The sequence below is a fragment of the Micropterus dolomieu genome, linkage group LG13, assembly GCF_021292245.1.
Source record: "Micropterus dolomieu isolate WLL.071019.BEF.003 ecotype Adirondacks linkage group LG13, ASM2129224v1, whole genome shotgun sequence".
NCBI classification, from domain to species: Eukaryota; Metazoa; Chordata; class Actinopteri; order Centrarchiformes; family Centrarchidae; genus Micropterus; species Micropterus dolomieu.
This window is the reverse complement of record NC_060162.1, coordinates 8,356,168-8,378,794: the sequence shown is the minus strand read 5'-3', so window position 1 is coordinate 8,378,794 and position 22,627 is coordinate 8,356,168. Positions and strand designations below refer to the sequence as shown.

The window sequence follows — 22,627 nt, the reverse complement described above, 5'->3', positions numbered from 1 at the left end:
AACTGAACTTGATCTGGGTACAGCTCTTCTCAAACTGACAAGCTCATGTCTCTTTTCCACAACTAACAAGGAGAACAAACCAGACCAAACCAAACTGAGAAGAACTTGCTGGAATAAGTATGTATAATACTGTAGGTACCTGATCAGAGCAAATGTGTGTCTAAACAAGGCCCAAATGAGAACATACTGTTTCACTGCATAGCTGAATATACAGTTGGCTGATACACAGCTAGGCAAAATATGATTCTTCAGTAGTTGACCTTTATCCTACATACATAACTCATGTCCTAGATTATGAGTAAAGTATTCCAGTATAGGCCTAATTACCTAACATTGGTGCCTAATAACCATTTGTCAACAAAAGCCTATTTACTGTCACTGGTGACATTTCTTGTCTATTACTTGATTTTATCAATCCTTGGATTATCGTTAAGGCTTGGTCACAAAACTATGCAAGTGTGTAAGGTGAGTTCAGTGGGGTGACTCACTGTAATATAATGATCATTCTAAATCTCCTCCAGGCTGCATGCCGCAGTGTCCATGGATTTTTGTTTACATATATAGGTGCTGTCAAAGATAATAAGCAGGTGGCTTAAGAGCAGAGCTGCAGAGCTCTGGGTCTAGAATGAAGCAGGCAAAGTCTGCTGAAACAAGCCTGCTGAACCACTTTTCATGCTGCACAATCTCCCAGACAATGGCAGCTATGAATGCCAAAAATTAATCTAAACGAATCTTAGCCTCTTGATCAGAAAATCTCTTTTCATCGTGTTATGTAATTATTTCCCCAATAGTCAATTTTGTTTTCTGTTTTAGGCTCTTATTCATCATTTAGACATACATTTTGTCATGTCTCAGTATTGTATTCTATTTTAGGAAACTATTCAACGGTTGAGAGATGAGAGCAACCATATGGTAGGTTTAACAGCAATAAGGTCACTCATCTGCCTCCAGAGACTGAGATTTGCACCACTTTAGTAATCATGGGAACAGTATTTTAACTCATGGTATAGATTCTCATAATGGCATTTCAAATGTGACATACCTATCCCATACAATCTACAGGAAACTATTATAAACAAAGTTGTTTATCAGTCTACTGTGTACGTTTTTAATTGAATGGCTTGCTGGGAAACAATTTGACAGCCCAGATCTTCTCTGATATGTGAGACAGATGTGAACTCCCTAAAGTCCTCCTGTGCCCACTTGCCCATCTTACAGATGGGACTTGTTCAGGGCTGGTCTGGGCTGGATCTCCTTGTGAGTTGTGAACATGTCCAGAATGAGCAAGTCAAAAGTGGCTGAACTTTGCTGTGTAGGATCAATGGTGCTTCTTGACTCTGAACAGAGCCACTTCTACCGTATCTCATGACCTGGGAGACTGAAAATTCCTCATAGACATGATGTGAATAACAATCAGCTTGTCAAGGACTGCTCAGTGTCAGCAATGCATGACCAAACACCCTCAAAGTATCCCAAATCATACCCCAAAGCACAACACAATGTACTACAACTTTTTGCAAAACCAAACTGTAACCCAAAGTACAGGCTGAACAAATACCTGTTTCACTTTGTCAGTGAGTGATTATTAAAGAAAGAATTGCCTGGTGATCAGTTACCATGACTCCCCTGAGAGATCTGGTAGGAATTAACAGTTAGTACCAAAATGTCCTCAGTGACACTTGGTGTATGTTTGTGTATGTGTGTGTGTTTGTGTTTCATTTTCTTATATCTTGGTGGGGACTTTAACCTGAATGCATGCTAACCCATGAGGACTCGTATCACTGGGGGGACATAAACAAGTGTAGAGACTGCCTTTTGAGGGTTAAGATGCGGTCTTAGGGTTCAGGTTACAATTAGGTTAAGGTTATGATAAGGAGTTAGAGAATGCATTATGTCAATGAGATGTCCCCACAGGCATAGTGGGAAAAATTGTGTGTGTGTGTGTGTGTGTGTGTGTGCTTTGAGATGAAATGATACTGATTACATTATACATAGTTCCCCCCATTTTAGGGAACAAGATGCTCCTGGGAAGTTTAACATCAATACAGTACCGTGTGGTAGTCAGGTGTGTTGGAAATTTTAATTTCTAATCAGAAACCTACAAATGTGATCACACAAAATCCCCTCAGTGGTGACATGTCTTGGTTGCTTGTCAATCTCGCAGGTGCGATTTCTCAGTAGAGGTTCAGGTCAGCTCTTCTTGTTAGAATGAGTGGCTCATTGACACTAGATCCAAGATTTATGTATTTAAAGAGACTCTAGAGGCAATGCTACATATCATTACAGACAATTTTTGCATTTACTATAAGAAGTAGTTAAATGAGGTTTTACATTTCAAACCCAGATGGGCTGAAAAGTAATTTGAGATACTGGAGCAACTTATCTAGAAAGAGGACACCTCCACCTTAACACCTGTTCATAATGTTAAAAATGAGGTCGATGCTGAAACCAAAAGGAAGACAATTGGCTAATTAAGTCCAGTGATAACAAGATGACAGACATGGGCTATTTGTCCTATGCAACAATCACTTGGAGGAATTATAAATGCTAAATGAGTGTTTATAATTATACTTGACATTATAATAGTATTATAGTTCTCTGCTGATAATGATGCTTAATGAAGGCCTCCAGCTTAAGCTGGATTTTAGCACTTATTGGCTTACTTATCACCATGAAAGATGAGGTATCACACTATTATATCAAAATGAAACCTTCATTATTACATTTTTAATGGTGTTCCACAATGTAGTTCCTCAATTTGCATGAATCCATTTCAGGTAGTTTGTTCAACAGTATGTCACTTTCTCATTACGAGTCAAATATCTCACTCATGTCCTGACTTTGAGCCACCAGTAGATGGCAGTGGCAGAGCAGACACTGAGGGGGAACATCTCCTGCCCTTGTGTTACCAGTGTGTTCGTTTTTCTCATGTCAAGTCACGGCAATTAATGATCATCACTGCAGAATTTTACAACTTTTAAATACTGATCTTGAGTCAGCAAACGCTATGATTGAAATGAATACATCAAAAATGAATCAAAAGTGAGTCAGTGACTAGAACAAATTGTATATATGCTATCTTCTGAACGCATAGCTGAAGCAGACTGACTGCGGACATTCAGATAAATAAAAATGTTTGGGTTTTTTTAGTGAGAGGGAAGGGAGTGAGATGGTTAAGTACACAGCAGAGAATTTAAAAAGACTTTCTTTCAACCAGCCTGATATCTCTTACATTTGAGATATGAAAAGGTAGATGAAATGCAACAAAAAGCAAAAGTAAATTTGATGTTGCTAACTGTAGCAACCATAATAAACAAATTTGGACCTAACATGGGCCCCAGGGTCAGTGCCATAATCATTAGCTGGATGTTTCATTTTTCCTTATATGAGCACTGTCCAACTGTTGTAATTTCTTCCGCTGTGCCTATAAACTCCTGGCTGTTCATTACATGCAACAGTGATGATCATTTTAATTACAGAGGTGCTTATTATAATCCTACTTGGTCCGCCTGTTCGCATGCTTGTTAAAGTATTGCTTACACTTATTCCACACCCAGGCACATACTCTATCAAATTAAATAGGAATGACCTTTACATACGGAAAATAAGACACAAATCAAACAAGCAGCTATTTCCTTTTTTATATAAGCATTTTATTGCTCAAGAGTATGTATGCATATGGCTGCATGTACATTAAGTAGCATGAAAAGTGAAAGAGACAAAATATGGAATTAAAGTATTTTACAATGAAACAGTGACTTACTTGTCACAGCCATATATTCCCACACAATTTACCTCTGCCTGTGAATGAACTAGAAGATGATCATGCAAAACGGAGACTGAGATTATATATATGTAATGCATGGGTTTCACCTTTACATTTGTCATCACCGACTGTTGTTATATGACCTTTTTCAAAACCACAATCCTTTATTGAATACTCCCTTAACTCGATGGACAGCCAGTCTATGACTGTGGAGTTCTTTGTAATGCCATTCACTTTTCAATGTACAACACAATAGGCTTCAGTAAATAGTATTACTGCATCTATGACTAAATCTACGTCTCAAAGTAGTACATCATCTCCTGCTATAAACGTAATAGTGGAAATGTATGATGAAATTAAACACAGGTGTTCATAAATGAAATAAAAAAACACTACATTTAAACACTAATATTAAAGAAGTTAAACCATTCATTTTACACCCAAACTCAAAATTATTTAAGAGTTTAAAAGAGATCTCCATTGCTGCAATAAACAATTCAAAACTTAACAGGCCAGTGTAAGAAGACTTTTAATTCCTTTGGTGTCTGCCAACAATGTGCATCTTAACAACAATAAAATATGCAATGACCTATCAGACTGAAAACAAAACAACTTAATAGTTTAAAATATATTAAGTGGGTTAAAAATACTACGAGTACCAAATTCACAGTAAATAGTGTGTTACAGGAAAATTTAAACTGGAGAGACCAACACTGAGGCACAAATCACAGAATTCACAGGACAATGAACCCATGGCTGGCTGGTGAAAACATATATGGGAAAGGAGATGCGTCAAAAACAATGAGAAATGAATAAAACATGTATGAATTACAAGACAAGTATAGGGTAACCTAAACAGTAAAATCACCCAATAAACAGGTTAAATGCTCGCTGTGACATAAAAAAATAATGTTAAGAAAAGGGACAAGAAATTACATTTAAAAAAATGTGAACGTCACTTACTCAGAATGTTGTGGACACACCATATCAATATAATTCAACAAACATCATTAAAACTAGCTTACCAAATAAAGAACATTGTTCATTAGTGAGCTAAGAGGACTGCTTGAACTGAACACCATCCTTTTTCAACCTATATGTTTAAGCTCTACAGTATCTGCATGTTGAGGCACTTGGAAAGAATATGATTGTACTGTGTGTAGTATATTATGTACATTTGTTATGCCTGTGTGCCTGTAAATCACACTCCTTCCAAAAATTAGCACGTGCTTAACCTTACAGATCTAAAACTGAGTCACTGTTCTTCAAGCCACATATCGAAACTAAAAGTCCCATGGTCAACATGATCTCTTATTGTTCTCACAACTAGTGTGAGTAGTCATCTACAAAAATGGCCATGATAACCTAGTTACTGATTCCAGATCAGTATTCCGGCTCCAAAGGCAGTCGCCATTGACCCAGAGGAAATGGGCTGGGCCTGTAATCTCTGGCACCTGATCTAAAGCGAGAAGCTGACCAAGATTAGCCTGGCATGTATCCATCCAAGACCACTGAGGACAGTGCAAGAATGTGTTGGGAAAACTGCTTCTTTTCCTTGTGCTTCTCCAAACGCATCCTACCCTCGCATGTGTTAAAACGAAATATGTCCCAAAAATGAAACAAAAGAAACAAGCAAAGGAAAAACAACCTGTGGAGAATTTTGAGTCTTCCCTTAAAAATATAACTATGAAACACTTACTACAAAACTTAATTTTTCAAGCAGATACAACTATCAATGCTACATTTTAATTAAGTAAAAATATGAATGAATAACAATATTCACAGTCAAACATCATTTAGTGAGTTGTGGTCTTCCAAATAACAGACAACTTGCACACACAGTATATCACAAAATAACATCTTTAATCAGTGGTCCCACACTAATACAACACTCAACATGTTAAGAGAACGACTCAATTTCACGCAACCACTGGTCCCTCTTCTCCGCTAGTAGTCTGGAGGCTGACATCAAAACTTAAGGCAGGCTAGCAATGTCCCGCTTTGGAGGGGGTCCGTCCGGTTTGCAGGGAGAGCCGTTGGCTTTGTCCTCAAAGATCAAGACTCTGCGGGGAGAGAGGAATCATAGCAATTCACTAGCAGTGTTTACACATACCAATATCAATATCTGTGATTTAAAAAATATATAGATAGATAATTATTGTCTGACATACATACATACATACACAACAATATAACAATTATAACATTAATTCATTGTGATGAACATGCGCAGGGTTGGGTATTGATTCAATTTTAACAATTCCATCGCTATCTTTTTTAGTAAAGCTCAGCTATTCTTTGAGCATTTGCTGTGGTCCACCAAGGTCTAGGAATCTAAACAGAAGTAAATGTAAATGCTCCATATTTGTATAGCGCCTTTCTAGTCTTTTTCGACCACTCAAAGCGCTTTTACACTACATCGCAATCACCCTTCACACTCATTCATACACTGAGCATAAGTGCTCAAACAGAAACTAACATTCACACACATTCATACTGTACATTGGTGGAATAGCCACCAGGGGCAATTCAGGGTTCAGTATCTTGCCCTTGGACATTTTGACATGCAGCCTGGAGGAGCCAGGGATTGAACCGCCGACCTTCCGCTCCATCTCCTGAGCCACAGCCAAGAAGAAGTGCTCTCTTCTCGCATTCTTTGGTGGTGTACTGTGTGACAAATGACGTGACGTTAGGTCTGTGTAGCACGTCCTGGCAGATAAGTGCAACTTTTATGGATTATGTAAAATGCTCACTGCAGTTCACGACTGAAATATGCAAATAAATCATGAACCGATAAGCAGAATGAAAATGCAAGTGTCTTATCGAATCCACGGTTCTCTAAATTTTTTTTACCGATTTCAACTTGGCACCGGTTCTCGATTCCCAACTCTAAATTTAGATTTGACAATGCCATATTGAAGTGTGACTAATGAATTAAAAAGAAAATTACATACTGCAGTAAAGAGTGTAAAACTGCAGCAGTTAATATACATTACAGTTTCAATTGTATTTAAATGTGCATTAAATTGGAATTAGGGCTGCAACTATTGTTTATTTTCATTATAAATTTATTTAACAGATTATCTTTTCAGGCCCTGCAACGGACTGGCGACCTGTCCAGGGCGTACCCCGCCTTTCGCCCGATGCCAGCTGGGATTGGCTCCAGACCCCCGCGACCCTGTACAAGGATAAGCGGTTGACGATGGATGGATGGATGGATGGATTATCTTTTCAATGAATAGACTAATGGCTTGATGTATAAATGTCAGGAAATAAAAAAGAGCTGTTACAATTTCCTGAAGTCCAAGTTAACATCTTCAAATAGCTTGTTTTGTCTGACTAACAGCCCAAAACACAAAAAATATTAAATTCCTTTCTCATTAGAGAAAAAAATGTTTAAGGTTTGACTGGTGTGAGAAATGGGAAATCAAAAAAGCAAAACAATGTAAGGTGAAAAGTCTGATTATTCCTGACCCATTATAGAAATTATAAAGATTCTACAACACCGAACAAATTTATATTTTCTATTTGACTCTTTTAAAAAAATATTTAAATGTATTTTTTATATTTACCTATGTTGCTTGTATGTTTTATGTAAAGCACTTTGAATTGCCTTGTTTTAGAAATGTGCACTACAACGACACTTGCCTCACCTTAGTTGTCAGTTCTCACAGTAGGAGCCAATCAGAGGTGAAGAACCTCTAATTTACAGTACTGCTTCAGATCAATGCCGTTGATTATGCCCCATGCTGCACCCTGTGCCGTAGCCTGTTGTGCACCTCCCAAAAAGTTTAACTACACATCATGGCTCAACATAGCGCCACGATCAAAGACATTCGGAATAAAGAAATTGTCCAGCGAAATGTTAGTTGCACCAGTGTGACCAAGAAAAAACTAGTCGCATTCAACATTTTTTTTGCGTGCACGTGCAACCAAATTGGTCGCACTCTGGAGCCTCCATCGACTAATGGAGTAATCCACTTATCGCATTAACTGAAATTACTTTAAACAGGCACAGACAGGGACACTTGGTTTAATGGCTTCAGCACCATGGAGAGAGGCATGTAAATGTAAATTAGGAAAACAGAAGGTAGTAACAGATTAAAAAGGTGAACGACAAAAGTCTAAACAATACAAGCAGGATGTGCGAGTCTGGCTACTGGAGGAAACAGAGAGCCACAGTTACATTCGGGGTGTGAACTGGCTGAGCCATAAGTGAAAGGACGGGAATGAAGGGAAACCACAAAAGGGCTGAGGGGAATAGTGGTTTAGGCTGTACATAGCAGAGTGAGTGATCTGACAGGAGCTATTCAGAGCGAATGCCTGTCTTTAATTTCCTTTTTTGGAAAACTCTGCAAAGCCCCACTAAGCCCATAAGGAGCAATGATCCCAACGACGAAACCGGCACTTGCTCAGCAACTCAAACTCTGGCAATCACTTTTCCTTCACACGGTTGGAACCTCCTGTGCTACCCAACGCTGCACAAAGTCGGTCAAGTCACCACTGACACTGACAGTCAATTAATACTGATTGAATTATGATTACTAATTACTATGAATTAAAAACTCTTGTTTTTGTGATTCATCATACACAGATGTGACTTCAATGTTTATCACTCTGTAGCCAAAAAATTGATGATGACTAATTTTAGCATATTGCCATGTTAGGCTAATCTGTACAACAGAAGAGCTTAATAGATAAAGTGATCAGCTGACTTAATCTTGTCATTGTGTACATACCACAGTCAGATGATACATACCAGATATGTTTAATCTGTATAAAGGATGAAAAAACATATGTACTCTCATTCATACACAGTGATTAATTCAGTAGGTAGGACCCCTGTGATAATCTAATTTAACAAACAACAAAGTGGACTTTCATGGAAAGTGGCATTATGTTTTGAGTAAAGACTAAAAACAACTGTTCTGTAGTTAAGATCCCTGACAGCTGTTGCTGTTAAACAGTCACTAGTATACAATAAACGATCTGTAAGGCTCTTCGGTCTTCAAAATGTTGGTTAAACAAACTAAAGTGACGTGCGTGTTTGCAGACTTGTGTAATGCACTAAGTGACTTTATTCAAAGAGCTTTCACAAACTGGTCCACAATGTGGAGCTTGACCTCAATCATATTTCCTCTGATTGCGCCAAAATCACCTGCGGCCCTGCTACATGCTTTGAATAACACCATTTTAAAGCCGTTTTGTTCCCCTTAGCTTCTCCCTCCCCTCTCAAAAACAGAGAGTAGGGAGCAGTAGGATCCCAGCTGGAGTTAAAAAAGCACAAATTACTAAGAAACAGCAAGGCGCTCTGTGTAGGTAGATAAACCTACACGCTGTTAGCTTTGAAATCAGAACAAGGAATATGTACAGTCGATGTTGTTAGGGCTAGCTCGAAGCTTCTTGTTTGCATGTCTGTTCATTCTGTTTAAACCCGCTAAATTAGGCTACACTAATATTATTAGTATTATACTACTTGTAGAATTAGATTTCACAGGTGGCTGTGTGGGATTGTTTCCAACTTGTGTGATCCAAACATTTCCAGTAACTCCAGAGCATTGTAAAGTCCAAAAGTCAAAATGTATTGAAAAAATTATTCAATACAGGTTTTTAACCAACAAAAAATTCTGCTTCAATCCATATGTGGTGGTATTTAGCCTTTCAAAAACAACATTTTCACTGTGGTTAAAAAACTGCTTGCTGCACACAAAGGGGGGAGCGCACCTGTTTTAACAGGGTGGTCTAGCAGCAATGTAACAGCACAATAAATTACATTAATATAACCACAGTAACAAAAAATCTGTTTTAGCTCCAGCGGTTTGTGACGTTGCTACCTAGGTTACCGCCTCCATCCTTTGCACAACGAGTGTCACAACAAACTTCTGCACTTCAAAATGTTTTCAGGATAAGACTGCTGCCTACATGTATTTAGGTTGATTAAAGTATTAGGTGGAGATGAGTATTATTCATTAAACAAAGTTGTTTTAATAAATATATGAATAATTTATCTAATCTGATAAATTACTTTATTAATTTTGTTTGAAGTTTTTTTAGGGTGATGTCATAAAATATGAAAGATACAAGAAACCTTGAATGAGAAAAGAAAAGGACATATGATACAGCCCTATATACACTACAAAATGTCAGTAGTCATCAGAAGATCACTAAAATAAACACTCCTTTCCTGTTTATAGGTTTTCTAATTCTGCAACATCCTGCACAGCAGAGTTTAAGATTTCACAAGAAGGAACAAAATCATCCATTAAAAAATACTAACCCAAAATGAACATGAGATTTCAACATCTGTTTAAATTTGCTGATCTGCTAAGTCAAGAACAAGACATGATCACTGGCGCAAATTTGCCTGGTGAAAATAATTATAAAACATCTTTTTCTGGAGTGCAGGGAATATCTTGTACTACCAAGTGGGCAACTGAGTCCGGAAGGAAAAGAAACATTTATAAATAGCGACTGCGGGATTATGCGATACACTTTCGAAAAATGGTTGAGGCCAAAGGAGTTAAACTTATGCATTTTCTCTGCTTGGTGTTTTGGGGGATTATGAGATTTGTCTACTAAATGGTCCAGCCAGCTTAGTCCAGAGCTGACATGCAGCAGCCAATACACTCTGGCTCCTCTAAAAGCCTCACACTGCCTAGACTAACCCGTTTCAGAATAGCAGGAAATGTCACCCTATCTACCATGGACAAGTGAACAAAAAAATAAATTTAAAGAAAAAAAAAAGATGAGTTTTATTGATAGAATCTGATGAGTTTTGGTCTTCTTGTCATTCCTACATGACTGTCAGTGGTTAATCAGCCTATCGTCAGTTACCTAAGCACATGATCCCAGCTAAGGATGAGGATGGGTTGACTATGGATAGGCCCCATTGATGGGGTTTGTTGCCATGGAGATTAACGACTAATGCAGCATGTGGGTAGTGACATCATCGCGAGTCATCCTACAACCCCCTGCTGACGGATGAAGCAATTGGCTGATGCAGCACACGATTTGTATCCTCCCCCTCAGACATGCAAACACACACAAACACAATGAACCAGCAGATGGTTTATTGACAGAACTAAGTCTGTATATAAAAACAGGTTTTACACATGTGCACAGAGGTGTACTTACAGTTTGAGCACAGCGGAGCGCTTGCCCAGCATCATCTTGACAAAGTCCCTGTAGTTGATAGTGTTGCTGCTGCCACCCGTCACCTCAACGATCATTTTTTTCAACTCTAAGTGGGTCTTGGGCACGCCAAGCTTCTCCATCATTCGCTTCAAACCCATCATGTCTGAGAGAGGGTACAGATGACAATCAGATGTCTGCATTTCTAACATAAATGAGATTGTAAGGAAATGGGAACATTGTCTAAGTGCTTTATTTCATGTATCTGAGGCACTTTAAAGGGTCACTCCAGCAATTTTAAACATATTCAGTTTACCCATCAAAGGAACAACTACTCAGCCTGTGTGAGGCTGTACATGGTCAGTGTTACGTCAGCATTCTAACATGCTGATCTTTAGTAGGAATAATCTTTACCATGTTTACGTAATAGTAAGTGTAGTAGTAATAAGTGTTTGCATGCTAACATTTGCTAATTAGCAATAAGCACTAAGTGCAGGTGAGGCTAACAGGAATGCCATTCGTTTTGAAGGTATTTGGTTACAAAACAAAATATTGGACAATTCAGAATTTTGACCTGATGCTAAAGTGGCTAAAAAATAAGTCTTAAAGGGCACTTAGCAGCTCCTTTCACGGCCTGCAGATGCCAAATCTGCTGATGACTCCCACACTACAGTTTATCTCACATCTGCTCAAGAACTAAAGACCTCTTACAATGGTGCACAGTATGGAGTCACTTTACATCAGGACACAGACATGACACATGAGCCTGTTGAAGCCCTGTGCTCACACTGGTCAGACAACACACACACACACACACACACATTATTAATTACTGTTCCCTCCTGTCGATACAGCACATGGCTCATCTGACAGTTGTTATCTGGGGTGCAGTTGTTATTTTAGCGCTACTATTACTCACCAATCTCTCCTTGGTCATTCAGGTCAAACTCAGCATATTTATCTGCAAAACGAAAACACACGCAAGAGATTGTTACCAACAGTGGTAATTCATACGTAGCTCACACACCACATCCCTTTAGTGCAACATTTCAACAAAACACCAATCCCTAGCCAGCCATAACTGTGAACACACAGTGTCCACTGATCTCACTGTCTTACAATCTGCTGACAGCTGACCTAGCAAATGGAAAGACACAAACAGCTGATAATGACAGGTGTGTTTTTGTCTGTCTGTGTGTGTGTGTTTTGGATGTCTGTCAGTGAAAGCAGGCAAAGGGCAGCTGAGTGGGGGTGGACATGTGAGACAGATTAAAGTGCGGGGGTCACAAAGTTAAAAAAAGAGAAGTAAAAGTTCAAACACAGCAATGTGGAAGGAAAACAAAGACGATGAAATGGAGAAATTCCAAAGTTCAGATACAGAGTTTTCCCTCATGGTCACTCACTCAAATAAAATCTGATATAGAAATCTGATTTTTTAATTAGCAACGAGCAACGTACAGTACACAGATGGCCATTTAGCTTAATGGAATATTTTTGGCAGTTTGGAAAATATGCTTATTCTTTTTCTTGCTGCGAGTAAGATGAGAAGATCGATACCACTCTTATATCTGTCCGATAAATAGGATGCTGGATACAGCTAGCTCAGCTTAGCATAAAGACTAGAAGCAGGGTGTAACATTTAGCCTGACTCTGCACAAATGTAAGAAAAATGTCTAATATTTTCCCGAAATGTCTCACGAGGAAATGTGTCATCTATCTGGAGTTTTGATTGTATTTAAAATTCTTTAAATTGTTGTATGTTAAACCTGCATAGCTTTGACAAGCAAGCTGAAAATCTTCCGTAAGTGGATTTGATTCCATGTTCAACTATCAAACTGCAACTCAAAAAGTAATATTATTTTGCTTTTAGGTGTTGATTCTGGTATTTGTCATGTGCTTGTGTGGTTTATTCTTTGTCTGGTCTATAGATAGAGTTGGACAATATGACTGTATACACTGTGCAATATTTGAATTTACAGAACAACAAAAAATTCCACTAAGTCAAAGAAATAAATAGCATGCATCCTGGTTCAATTATAAAATCCAGGCTCAGGTTTCTCCTGAATGGCTGCTGACTGCTATGTCAGCTGAAAAGTCGATCATACTAAATTAGAGCTGCAACGATTAATCGATTAATTTACTTGTCAACTTTTAAATTTATCGCCAAATATTTTCAAAAAGTGAAAATTCTCAGATTTAGGCTACTTAAAGGTTCAGTGTGTAATATTTCTGAGGATGTATCGACAGAAATGCAATATAAGATCCATAACTATGCCATAATATTAACTTGCATCAACATGTTTTTCGGTTAGCTCAGTTGGTAAGTTAGAAGATTCTGCAGCGGATGTTTCTCAGATCACGGCATGTGCTGTAGTGTTTTTGTTTCGGTGTTTCATGCACATCCATCAACCTACGGACACTTTTGCAATTCCCTAGTATCTCCAGGCAGAGGACATTTAGGGGAATCACGTTTTCTACAGACTTTGTCGTTCAAATCTTTCAAAATAAAAGCTCAATTCAACTCCAAATACTGCAGTACAGTAAACAAGCTTCTCGTCCTTTTATTTTGTCGGCAAAACCACTAAAGAGGAAGTGATTATGTTAATAACTGTTGCTGTCATGACTGAGATCTATTTCAGCACTGCTATCAAGGTATTTATTTATTTATATTTTTTGCCCTATCAAAGCACCCTAATCTGACCGCGGGCCAGATGTTATTGTTGGCTGGCAGTTTTAGAGATGGTCAATAATCGCAGAGAGAATTAATGTGTTTCTCTTGTCAATGTTTGCATAAACTTTAATGTATGGTTTATAATGGACTGTGGTGCAGAAACAGTGACAATGTTACACACTCTTGGCTTACATTTTTCATGTTATCTGTCAGTGGTCAAGTCACAATAACATATGGTTTTACTGAATAATTAAGTAAATATAATTTCTTAATAAATATACATAAAGAAACCTCATTTCTTGACTGGCCACTCTCTGCTGTCTCAGAAGACACCTTTTATGCTGTGTCAGCCACCGTAGCTGTCCTACGCTCTTTGAAAAGTTAGGGGGCAGTGGTAGACTGGACAGTTGGTTGCAATTCACAACCCTCACCACTAGATACCACTAAATCTTACACACTGAACCTTCAATTGTGAATATTTTTGGGCTTCTTTACTCCTCTAAAAAGTAAACTGAACATATTTGGGTTGTGGACAAAACAAGACATTTGAGGATGTCATCTTGGGCTTTGGGAAACACTGATTGACACTTTTCACCATTTTCTGACATTTTGTATTGATCAATTAATAGAGAAAATAATCAACAGACTTGAGAATGAAAATATTCGTTAAATGCAGACTTTCACTAAACAGTAGGAGGTTGTACCGCCAATTGTTTCAAGAGAAATTTGGCGCAAGAGCGACATTGAACCTGGGGACGCTGAAATGCTAAGGGGGTTTTGGGGCATTCCCCCCCCGATTGTTTTTTTTAAATGAAGCACTTAAATTTCTAATGACTTTTGGACACAATCTATTTATTAGTGTGGCTCAGAGAAGGTACTTCCTGTGAAAGAAGATGGAGAATAGACTGGAGAGGGGAGATTATGAAGACTTGGGTACACAGTCAGAGAGACGGAGTATAAAGTAACCAGAACAAAACCGACTACATAAAAACAATGGAACAGCTGCTAGTTAATGTAGCTAGCCACAGTACAAATGTATTTAGTTTAGGGCTGCAACGATTAATCGATGACGTCAAATATAAAAATTTGTCGACGTGAAATTTCATTGTCGACGCATCGTTACATAGATGCCATTTAAGGGAGAGATAGCAATCTTGATATTAGCAACATTTCTGGGTGTTTATTTCTAACTGCAATGCATTACAGGAAGTGCTGGGGGCAGTATCGCTTCCACCGTCTGCCATGACTGCTTGACTGTAACAACTCACGAAGAAGAAGCATTCATGCGAGAAGCAGAAAGTAACGAAAGAGGGGAACAGCAGAATGCCTTTTTTTGTTTTACAAGTTACTAAATACACTTTTGAGCGGTTTTGAGGTGAAAAATCAACTGTGTAGAATTTGAATATTGGCAGTTTTACCAAAGTTGATGGCGAATTGAAAATGTGCTCAAACGTTTTCGGGGTTGAGAAGCTCCACAAGTGCCGTGAGATTAGTGGTGCCGGCCGGCCGGCCAGTCACACCCACAGAGCCTGGTCCAAGTTACTCAGACCACTGCAGCAGCAACAACAGAGCTGCAGAGACAGAGCAAAGGCAGTGTTTCCTATACGTTAATTTATTTGTGGCGGCCCGCCACAATATCAACGCTGACCGCCACATACTGATTTTGTTTTTTTTAAATTTTACAAGCCCTATCTAAAATCTTATTTGATTGCAGATCAACGTCGTAGCACATTCGCGCAGCATATCCTCTCGCTCGTGTGTCTCTCTCTCTCTCTCAAACACTGCAGCACAAATCTGTCCAACACAACTTTGGCAATGTTGGAGACCCACCTTTAAAAAAGTTATTAGTAATGAGTAATGGTTTAAAGTACATAAAGGAACATCTGGCTCGTGATGTAGCCTACAAAACATTCTCCACTGAGTTACTGCCTAAAACCTATAAGCACTTTCGAAAAATAAACTACAGAAGCAGTACGAAAGGGGACTAATTTGCTTTTATTTAGTTCAAAAGCATAAAGCTTTGTTAAACAGTTGAAAGTTTTAAAGTTTGTATAAATCAGTAAATTATAGGAGTAGCCTACGCTGTCTTGTCTTCTTCCCTGGTTTGCCCCCTGGCGCTGATACTAGTTTTCATTCTGAATAGTAAACCCTGTTCACTTAATGGTAATGTTAGGTAGTTAGACTGTGTGTTGGAGATCAGTAATTCACTTGAAATATGTTAGTTAAATGGTTTATTTAGGGTTAGGCAGTAATCGTGACTAGTCGTCGACTAATCGAATAAATAATGAACAGATTAGTCGACTATGAAAATAGTCATTAGTTGCAGCCCTAATTTAGCTATCCTAATGTTACACTTGTGAGTTGTCTGTAATATTTCCTGTCTCTCAGTTGGCCCTGACTCTCCCTGCAACAAATGTTTGTGAATTCAGAACGCTTCAATGCAAACTCTGATGACTTGCTGTTGGCCTAACAAAGTCTTTTTACTACGCGAGTTTTAGAATTTACTATGTCAGTCTACTAGCTATCCATACAACTTACAAGCTCCGTCCTCCTAAGTTTGTTCTACTCCTCCTCCTGTGACCTCTGTCTTCTTCCTCTTAAATACAAAGCCTTGCCCTCATCTCGGCTGTCTGTCTCATGTTCACCATGTCAGCCCTAGTACTGGGGCTGCTGGCCAGTGGCGGGTGGAGTACTCAAAATCTTTACTCAAGAAAAAGTACAGTTACTCCCATAAAAAGTAAGAGGAAAAAACCTACTCAAGTAAAAGTATATTTAATAATATATTTCATCGGCTGTGCATCAGGTTTTTTCTAGAATGCAATTTGAGTATTTATTATCTGTAATTGAGCTATTTCCGTTTAATACAATTATTTTTTATTGATAATATCACGCTTGCTGCCTAGCCAGTACTGTTGCCTGTCTTTTTTATTATGGACATGGACACCAACCAAACCACTTACTTTGCAGTAGCACAGGCAGCCAGTACAATCTGATTATTTCTAAAGCGTCTAAATAATTTTTATAATGCAAAGAATTATTGTGGCAGTAACACAGGAGCAGCTTGTTGTTGAAGCAGGGTAAACCTACATTGAGGAAGCTGTGAGTCATGCGTAAAGCCAAAAGCACTGTTTTATCTTCCCGTAATTTCTCTCTCTGTCTTATATATATATATATATATCAAAAATGATTGTTTCCTGAATAAACAACAGCTGGTAGCTGCTGAGTGAAAGCCAAGATTAGTTTCACCGGCGACATTCTGTTTATGGACTCACCATCCGACATCGCTTTAAAACAAATAGTAACCAATCTTAAAAAAATAAGCTAATGTCCATCAGAAGAAAGCGATGCTCTTTACAACAACAGGACACTTAATATATCAGAATCAATCCGGTGATCATCAGACTTAGATGTTGATCTGCAGAGACTAAATACGCTTTTAATACGACATTAATGGAAAGTGATAGTATTTCACTTGCCGGCTTGTTAAGGAGAGAAGCAGGTTTACCAAAACGTAGATGTTGAAATGTGGGGGCGCAGACATGTATAATGGCTCCTACGCATATGGTTTGCCGACATTGACAGCATCAGAGCAGCATTTCCATCAAAACCTCTCTGTTTCCATCACAGTTAGTTTTGTGGTTTGGTCATTTTGACTAGGTTTGTAAACCTTTACAGTCTCCTACGCTGTTATCCCGTGTTACACTGTGTACTCATTCACGTATAAAAGTGGCTGCTGCTGTGAAATACCAAAAGCAGACATTTTCCCGCTTCTCCCTAAATTTCACCATTCTCTTTTCTCTTGAAGACCACTCCAGTCAGATTACACTTGCCATTTCTGTCCCACACTGGAAGCTCTGTGTGTGTGTGTGTGTGTGTGTGTGTGTATGTGTGTTGGGAGAGAGAGAGAATGAGAGAGAGAGAGAGAGAGCTGTGTTTACTGCAAACCCATGAGGAGTGGGACAGGACAATGCCAACCCTGTTCCTAAACTCTGAGGAGTGGGCCTCCCACACACACACACACACATACAGGAGCTCTTGAGTGGGCAACTTGTTGTAGAGCAGCCTGTTGATCATCCACAGCCACAGAAAATGCCTCAACTGAACAAAACCTAAATGTATCCTGGCCTACATTCCTTCAGCTACTGATGCAACATTTTCTACTTTAATCATTTTTTTCACTACTTCTCTTTGATGTTCATAAGGTGGTCTGTGTTTGAGGGTGCGTGTCTACTAATCACTCTGGCAGCTATCATTCGAAGGGGGTTTTCCATTGTAGAAAAAATAACCTTGCTGATAAAACAGTGGAAATAGATGACAACTTCCTCTGCCACTTTGGCCCACAGATAAAGAAAGAATTTACCCAGCCTTTTATAAGACACTGACCCTGTGGCCAGACAAACGCCTCAGTGCAGGCTTCAAAACAAATCTGTTTAGTCAAACAAAGTTATAAAAAAACCCTGAGCCATACAAGCTCAAGGGAAAATATGATATGCATATGTTTAAAATTTGTCAAGTGGTCATTTGGCAACCACAGCTGTCCCAGGGCACAAAACACACAGGGAGCAACACATTTCCAATTTTACTTTTTTCAGCTGTTACACTGTGCTGTCAAGCGTGACTTGACAGTAAAGTAAATATTCCACATGAGTAGCAAACTACTACTTTAGAGTAGCAAAGGAATGTGCTCTTACATCAACCCATATCCAATTAAGAGCCCGATCGATATTGGACATTTAAGTCCAATGCTGATTTCAATATTTGAGGATTTTAAAATCCGATATATCGGCCGATATTCTTTTCCCCCTTATTTTAAGAAACGCATGACATAAACAAAGATTATCCCATCATGCAGTATAAAAAGAAACTTTTTTATTGTTATAAATAGTACTTTAAACAAAAGTACAACAAAATATTTTAAAGTTTTGATAAATAAGAGTCAAATGTATTGAAGTACAGAAAACATTTTTAAAAAATATGGAGGGGACCAGCAAAACAAAACTATAACAAAAATACCAATATAATACTACTACTACCACCATATATCATCTCTCATGTCATTGCCATAATAATAAACAGGGGCCTGTTACATAGGCAAAAATGTATATATATATTTTTTGTCATGTAATAGTTATTACCTTACATTTAATATGCCACAATGACTTTCTACTATGTAGCATATTCACATATAGCTTATCCCTTTTATAACTTTGTTTGGCAGGAAGCCATGTTAGATTCTTGTTCAGCTCATGATTATTTACATGTTCCCTCTGGTTTAATCATTTCTGACACGCTGACTGTAACTACAGCCAAGCGGCTCGCAGATATATTTAGAATAAGTTAAAGCTACTCTTTGCAGTTGTTTCTACATGCTCCGGTAGACTCCAGTCAGTTGATGTTTTTCTCTGTGGAGCAGTGTTTTAAACAGACGAGCTGCAGAGCTACCTCTGGGGGGCAAACTATGCAACACTCGTGATGTGATTCGGTTCGTGGTCAAAAGCAAAGTGTTTGGGTACTGACTTCGGGGTCATGTGGACAGTATGGAAAAAGGGAGGGAAAAAATAGAAAGGAAAAAACAGCATCCCTCACAGGACCAGGGTGTCGGGTCCCCTTTCTGTTTATATATTACTGCTCCATTTCCTCCAGCAAGCATAGATTGTAAGTAGGACACTGGAGCATGTTTCTCATTTCAAGACATATGCCCCCTGTTAGAATAAACAGCCCCTATGTGATTCTGTCTGGAAAATCTAAGATAAAATACCTGACAGGAAAAGAAAACACTCTGCATGCTGCGAGAGCATACATGTGTAATATCTAAGCAATGGGGAGGAGTTTTTCGGTAAATCGTGCTATTTTCTTCCCTTAATCAGCTGCAGCATTATTTTTTCTATTCCCAGGAGCTTGGAGTTTACCCGGCAAAGTTCTGAATATTGTAACAACAAGCAGAGGAACGCCCCAGCACATTCCTCCAAGGCCACGGAGGACTTGGCCTTGCAAGCAATCTGTCTTTCCCACAGAGAAAAACAAAATGCTGAAGACTTATGCGGGTGTGCTGACAAACAAACAAATACTGAGGCAAAGACAAAAGCCAGAAAAAAGCGAACACTCCTTCGCAAAGACAAGCGCATACTTGCAGATACTAAAAACCACTGAGGGAGGAAGGACTGGACTTGCTTACTTTTGAGGCCTTCCAATTTTTCTGCCAGGTCCTCTTCATCCCTGTATTTCTGGTCTTCCAGATATTCCTGTGAAGGAGGAAGAGGGGTGAACAAACGGGATGTCATCAGAAAAAAAACCTGGTTTTTCAAGTTTGACTGAAACTGAACCCCCACCGTTAAATCAGTTTTGGTCTCATCTCTAAACTTTATGCTGAGAAACTTCTGGCTGTGTTATACAATACACGATCAAAGAGGAAAGAAGCCCACGCACACATTAGAGCGTTAAGTACATTAATCTGATTGTCTCCTGTCAACTGTGTCAAAAACGTCCAACTTGAGAATGATGACTCACAATCTCAAGATGCCCCCCCCCGCTTCCCCCTGCGGATTGTCATTACTTATCATTGTGTTCATTAAGTGGAACACCTCACAAGGGTGTAAAAGGAAAGAGCCTGAAGGGAAGCTATTCTAATGAAATTCTAATGACGCAGTCTGCCATGTGGGAGTCAGCTTCGATCTACACGGGAAGCGTAGAGAGAGAGCAAGGAAGAGACGGAGCGTGATGTTGTTCTCCGCACTGACCTCTATGTGTCTGTCAAGCTTGTAATTAAGGGTGAAGAGGATAAACACCAACAACTGGATGTTTATCAGGGACGCCTGACTCAGTCGTGCTGAATCACCACTGCCTCCCACACACACACACACACACACACACACACACTGGAATGTCCTCTCACGGTCACAGCGTATCATAAAAGTATGCGAGTATATTTAAACAAGTGTGGTGCGGTATTATAAGGCAGGAAATCTTCTCTACAATGAATGTTTTACAACACAGAGGTCAAATACAGAGTGTACTGTAAGTGTTTTTGGAGCTGCAACTAACACGTATTTAATTTTCATTATTAAACTGATAGCAAATTGTTTTGGCTTATTGTTTGGTCCATAAAATAACAAAAAACATCCATCAGAGACCGAACAGACTTGTAAAAATGTCCCCAAAACCCAAAGATACTCTGTTTAACATTAGAGAATGACTTTTACATAGATGAATTGTCTTTCAATCAAGTATTTTTTATATTTGACTAATCATATCAGTGCCAAAGTATTTATCATAGAGGAATAACCACCCTAGATATCTAGCAGTGCTAGGATTTGAAGTTCCATTCCCACATGTTAATGTAATGGAGTGGATGTCATTATACAAAAAACCTTGGATTTAATCATAATACACCTGTTATTTTTACACAGCCTCTTCGGAATTAGTGGCCATTTCCCCAATGAACAAATGCAGGACATTAAATGATGACATAAATCTCTATAAAAGGAACAGGGAGTGTTTGCAACTGTGCACTGAATTGTCGCAGGCGCTCCCGGCTGCCCTCTTGCCGCGACCTGGTTTTCATGTTGGGAGCTGATGACAGCCGGCCAAGGAGGGAAACAGAGATTAAACAGACATCTCGCTAATCTGTGGGAACCACTGCATAGTTATCTGACGAAGCGAGGCCTACTGTTAGACAAAGAGCTCATTCAGACACAGGATTCCCGTCGGCGGGGTCAGCAGTGAAGCCACTATGTGCACAAATAATAAGGAACGGCCACAAAACACGCTTCAAATGCATTTTTTATTTTTTTTAACCGGTGACCAAACAGATCGATATGATCAGGTCAGAGGGAAACGCTCACAGTCCCTCGACACCAGAGATGTGACAGCATGCAGCCTTTCAACAAGTGCCACGAGACTGCAGGAGGGGGGAGAATCAATAATATGCATCAACTGCATGGCTGTGATCATGTAGCATGTGGGAGAATGCATTGTTTACAGCTCTGCTGAGATACTTCAGTCTAACTGCAGTGAATCCCCAGTGTGGCCGCACACGTTCAAAAACAAGGCCAATGCCAAGTCAAGTGTATGCGAGCTCATTAAATTCAAATTCCCCTGAGGTGCCGTTAGAGACGCTGATGGCAAATAAAGAAGAGAACATGCGTACCTGGTTTACTTCTTCCAGTTTTTGCCTCTGCTGCTCCTTTAACAGTCCAAAGGCTTTCCCTCCTGTAAAGAGAAAATCACATTATTTTAATAGCATGCTAGTTAATATCGAAATAGGCTTAGCTTGGTCGGTAGCACCGGGTCGGCCTGCTGATGCTCTATTGTAAAGGCTCTAGCGACAGACACAAGCAGATACCCGGGGAAATAGACAAGGCAGTGCGCTGTTGTATTATTTATTACCTTGGGTATTTTTATTTGAAGGCATCCCGAAATGTATCTGTGATGTAGAAATCCAGAAAAATGAAAAATATCCAAGCCAGAGGGCTACCGCAACTGTTGGCCGTGGCGATACTCCTTTTCTCCGTGAGAGACTGGGTTTAGCGGGCCATTGGGCACTGGTGTCAAGACGGACGCATTTAGAAAGGGAACATCCGGTTAAAACCTTCAAAATAAACTACTTTCCCACTTTACGTGCCCTTGCTGCATGCAGAGTGTTTTGTTTTCTTTTTCTGTCAGGTATTTTTCAAGGCAGAATCAGATAGGGGCTGTTTATTCTAACAGGGGGCATATGTCTTGAAATGAGAAATATGCTCAAGTGTCCTACTTACAATTCTTGCTGGAGGAGATGGCGAAGTACCAACATGTTTTGTTATGACTTTGTGGTATGTTGATGTTAAGAAAGAGTGGATGGAGTCTAGCATGCAGTGTGTGTTTATTTATAGTATACATCAATTAAATAATATAGTCGGAAGCTCTTTCCATGCTGTGGAACATTAAATATGAAGTTGACAAAAAATGGGCTGCACCAGAACTTGATTAATCCCTCAATTAATTTTAGATGAATCAATTGATAGTTACGCGAATAAAATGTCAGAATACAAAAACAATGCTCAATTTACAGTGATAGAAAGCAG

At 39.1% G+C, this 22,627-nt stretch overlaps 1 protein-coding gene across 1 annotated transcript; it reads right to left on the bottom strand.

The window, feature by feature from the left end:
* Window positions 1-5,610: 5,610 nt before the first annotated feature.
* On the bottom strand, window positions 5,611-22,112 carry aif1l (allograft inflammatory factor 1-like). The gene is made up of 6 exons (XM_046066016.1): window positions 21,954-22,112; window positions 21,715-21,776; window positions 19,744-19,810; window positions 11,817-11,858; window positions 10,901-11,063; window positions 5,611-5,829 (listed from the first exon to the last, which is right to left on the bottom strand). The coding sequence occupies exons 1-6, from the start codon at window positions 21,976-21,978 to the stop codon at window positions 5,742-5,744; spliced, it is 447 nt and encodes a 148-aa protein (XP_045921972.1). The 5' UTR covers window positions 21,979-22,112; the 3' UTR covers window positions 5,611-5,741.
* Between the last annotated feature and the right edge of the window lie 515 nt (window positions 22,113-22,627).